The sequence below is a fragment of the Penaeus japonicus genome, unplaced genomic scaffold, assembly GCF_977035675.1.
Source record: "Penaeus japonicus unplaced genomic scaffold, GWHDUDI00000001_assembly GWHDUDI00000009, whole genome shotgun sequence".
Classification (NCBI taxonomy): Eukaryota; Metazoa; Arthropoda; class Malacostraca; order Decapoda; family Penaeidae; genus Penaeus; species Penaeus japonicus.
Genome location: NW_028234411.1, coordinates 39,084,545 through 39,087,044, shown reverse-complemented (window position 1 = coordinate 39,087,044; position 2,500 = coordinate 39,084,545). Strand labels below are relative to the sequence as shown.

Genomic DNA, 2,500 nt, shown 5'->3' with positions numbered 1-2,500 from the left:
TGTGAATATATACACAGTTTATGATACAAGGGGACAGATAATTGTTCATATAATTTCACATCGACATGAACACCAAGGGTCACGGCTAACCACTTATGGCAAGAATGGCATTTGGGACATGGACATCACAGCCACACCTGAAACGTAAACAAAAACGAAAATCAATGGTTAATCTATATATGACAACAATGAAGGCTCCTACGACTTCCTAATTCTGTCAAATAAACTGCCTCTGTATTTTCTGCAGTCTCTCCTTGGGTTCATAATGACAGAGAAATTCACACGTGCCTTCCAAAGCTGCAAAATAAATCTAGCTAGTTTAATAACATTTAATGAGTCATTGTTAAAGCTGTTACTCTGAAACAAGGACCAGGTGGTGTGGTGGCTTCGTACATATATCTTCTCATTGCAATTATATCTTCCTATGAACATTCATGACTGTGTCGTATAAAACGTGTATATATTATTCGAACTAATTCAGTCCGTGTGCTCTGTTGACATAAACATAAACACAAAGCTAACAGAAATCTCAAGACAAACACTCACCTCGAAAGAGAGGAATCTCCCCACTTCCAGATGCGAAACCTTCTGCTTCCCCTCTCCTTCCCCTTTGCATGAACCTCAGGTCACAGTCAAGTCAGCAGGGGGTATGAGGTCCAGCTGGCACTCGGCGCTGCCTGTGATATAGCTCCCTCGCTGCCAACGCCACCACGCCAGCAGCACCATCGCCAGGAGGACGGAACGGAGGGGGCTGTCGGAGCCCACCTTGGGGGATGCGGCGTTGTGGTGTTGCATGGCGGCCAGCTCCTCTGCGAAGGATGGGAGGGGGAGGGGCGAAGGATGGGCGGGGGAGGGGAAAATCGGACAGGCTTTGATCAACAACAGGCGTTTGTTTGGTAACTAGTACACATACTATTGCCCAACTGGAACTTATGTGATAGTATAAACATACCCGCGCACTATTCGGAGCCGTCTTGTAATAGGCCGGGCAATAGCTACCGGCGACAGTAATAAACACGTATATATATTATGATGGCAGATTTACTATAACTAGCATATGCTAATATAGTTAAAGAGACATCAGGAAAAGTTTCTTGGGATCCCATATCCCTCCTCAAATCAGTGGAAATAAATAAGTAAATAGATAAACAAAAATAAATAAACAAGAAATTAAAAAAAAAAAAAAAAATGATCCTTCATCAAATGCGCAATTTGACAATAATATTTCCTGTCTGATGCTATTGTGGAAACCATTTGTGTAAAAGGTATGTGATATATAAACAAAGTGTTGTTTTGAGATTCTTAGATCTAAACTTCGTTATCTAAATTGTTTTCATATTTTCCACATATATCAAGACGAATTGAATTAATCACATTAAAACAAACACAAGAAAATCATTTTTACACTTGTGTGATTAGCTTTAAAGTATCACTATTCCTATTGGCTGGACGTGGCTTTAGATGAAATCTCATGAACACATCTCATGTATATATATATATATATATATATATATATATATATATATATATATATATATATATATATATATATATATATATATATATATCATGTATGTGTGTGTGTGTGTGTGTGTGTGTGTGTGCGTGCGTGTGTGCACGTGGTGTGTTTGTGTGTGTGTGCGTGCATGCGATGTATGTCTTCCTCCTCCTCGTATTCATTTTTCTCCGCCTCCACTTACCTCGCAGAACGTGCACTGTCACGTTGACGGGGGTCGTGCACTTGGACGAGCAGCTGTACAAGCCCGAGTCTCTGGCCTCGGCATGCGGGCGTGCCAACGTGAGCCGCGCGATGGGCGTCGTCGCATTCCCGTTGGCGAGGTCGTAGCTGCTGGAGTCGGGCGTGAGCACCGGCTGCCCTTCCCTGGTCCACGAGAGGAGCGCGGGCGGCGGGCATCCCTCTACCTGGCACGTCACCTCCAGCCGGCTGCCCAGCTGCACGTGCACTTCCGGGTCGGGCAGGATCCTCGCCACAGCCTCTGCTGGGAGAGGAACGGGGGAGAAAAACGAGGTTGGCGCGCTGGCTTGGCCGACAGGCGATGCATTTGCATAAGGGAGGAGGCGAAGAAGGCAGAAGAACAAAGAAAAAGCGAGAGCAAGGCAGGAGAATGGAAGAGGGAGGGTAAAAGAGTGAGAACCGGGAGAAGCTGGCAAGCGAAAAAACGCGAAAAACGGCGAGGAAAGACGAGAGGAACAAGGGAACGGGAAGGGAGCGAGTGCAAAGCCGGATAAGAAAGGGACGAATAAATGTATTATTCTAAAAAATGTTTCGAAAACATGGAAACTCAAAATAATAGAACAAAAAGTACATTCGAGTGAGAAGAGGTAGTAGCATTTGTGAATGCAAAGTATAATCAACAATAGCACAAAATGGAATCGTGAGAAAAAAGATTAGAGAAAGATTTCAAGAAAAGTTATTCGCGCCGCCAGGGTATCCAAGTCAAAAAGAAAAAGAAAAAAAGAAAAAAAAAGTTACTTTGAA

General features: G+C 43.6%; 1 protein-coding gene across 3 annotated transcripts in view; it reads right to left on the bottom strand.

Moving 5' to 3' along the window:
* The window catches only part of LOC122249891 (lachesin), an 81,011-nt gene that overhangs the window by 38 nt on the left and 78,473 nt on the right, over positions 1-2,500 (bottom strand). For 2 of the 3 annotated variants that reach the window (XM_043011067.2, XM_086540083.1), the window contains 3 exons: positions 1,701-2,000; positions 547-809; positions 1-137 (listed from right to left, as the gene is read on the bottom strand). The exon at positions 1-137 is cut by the window's left edge and continues 38 nt beyond it. In XM_043011067.2, coding sequence (XP_042867001.1) covers positions 622-809; positions 1,701-2,000 — 488 coding nt within the window. In that variant the 3' untranslated portion in view covers positions 1-137; positions 547-621. The remainder of the gene's footprint in view (positions 138-546; positions 810-1,700; positions 2,001-2,500) is intronic. The other variant, XM_043011068.2, reaches the window with a different exon arrangement.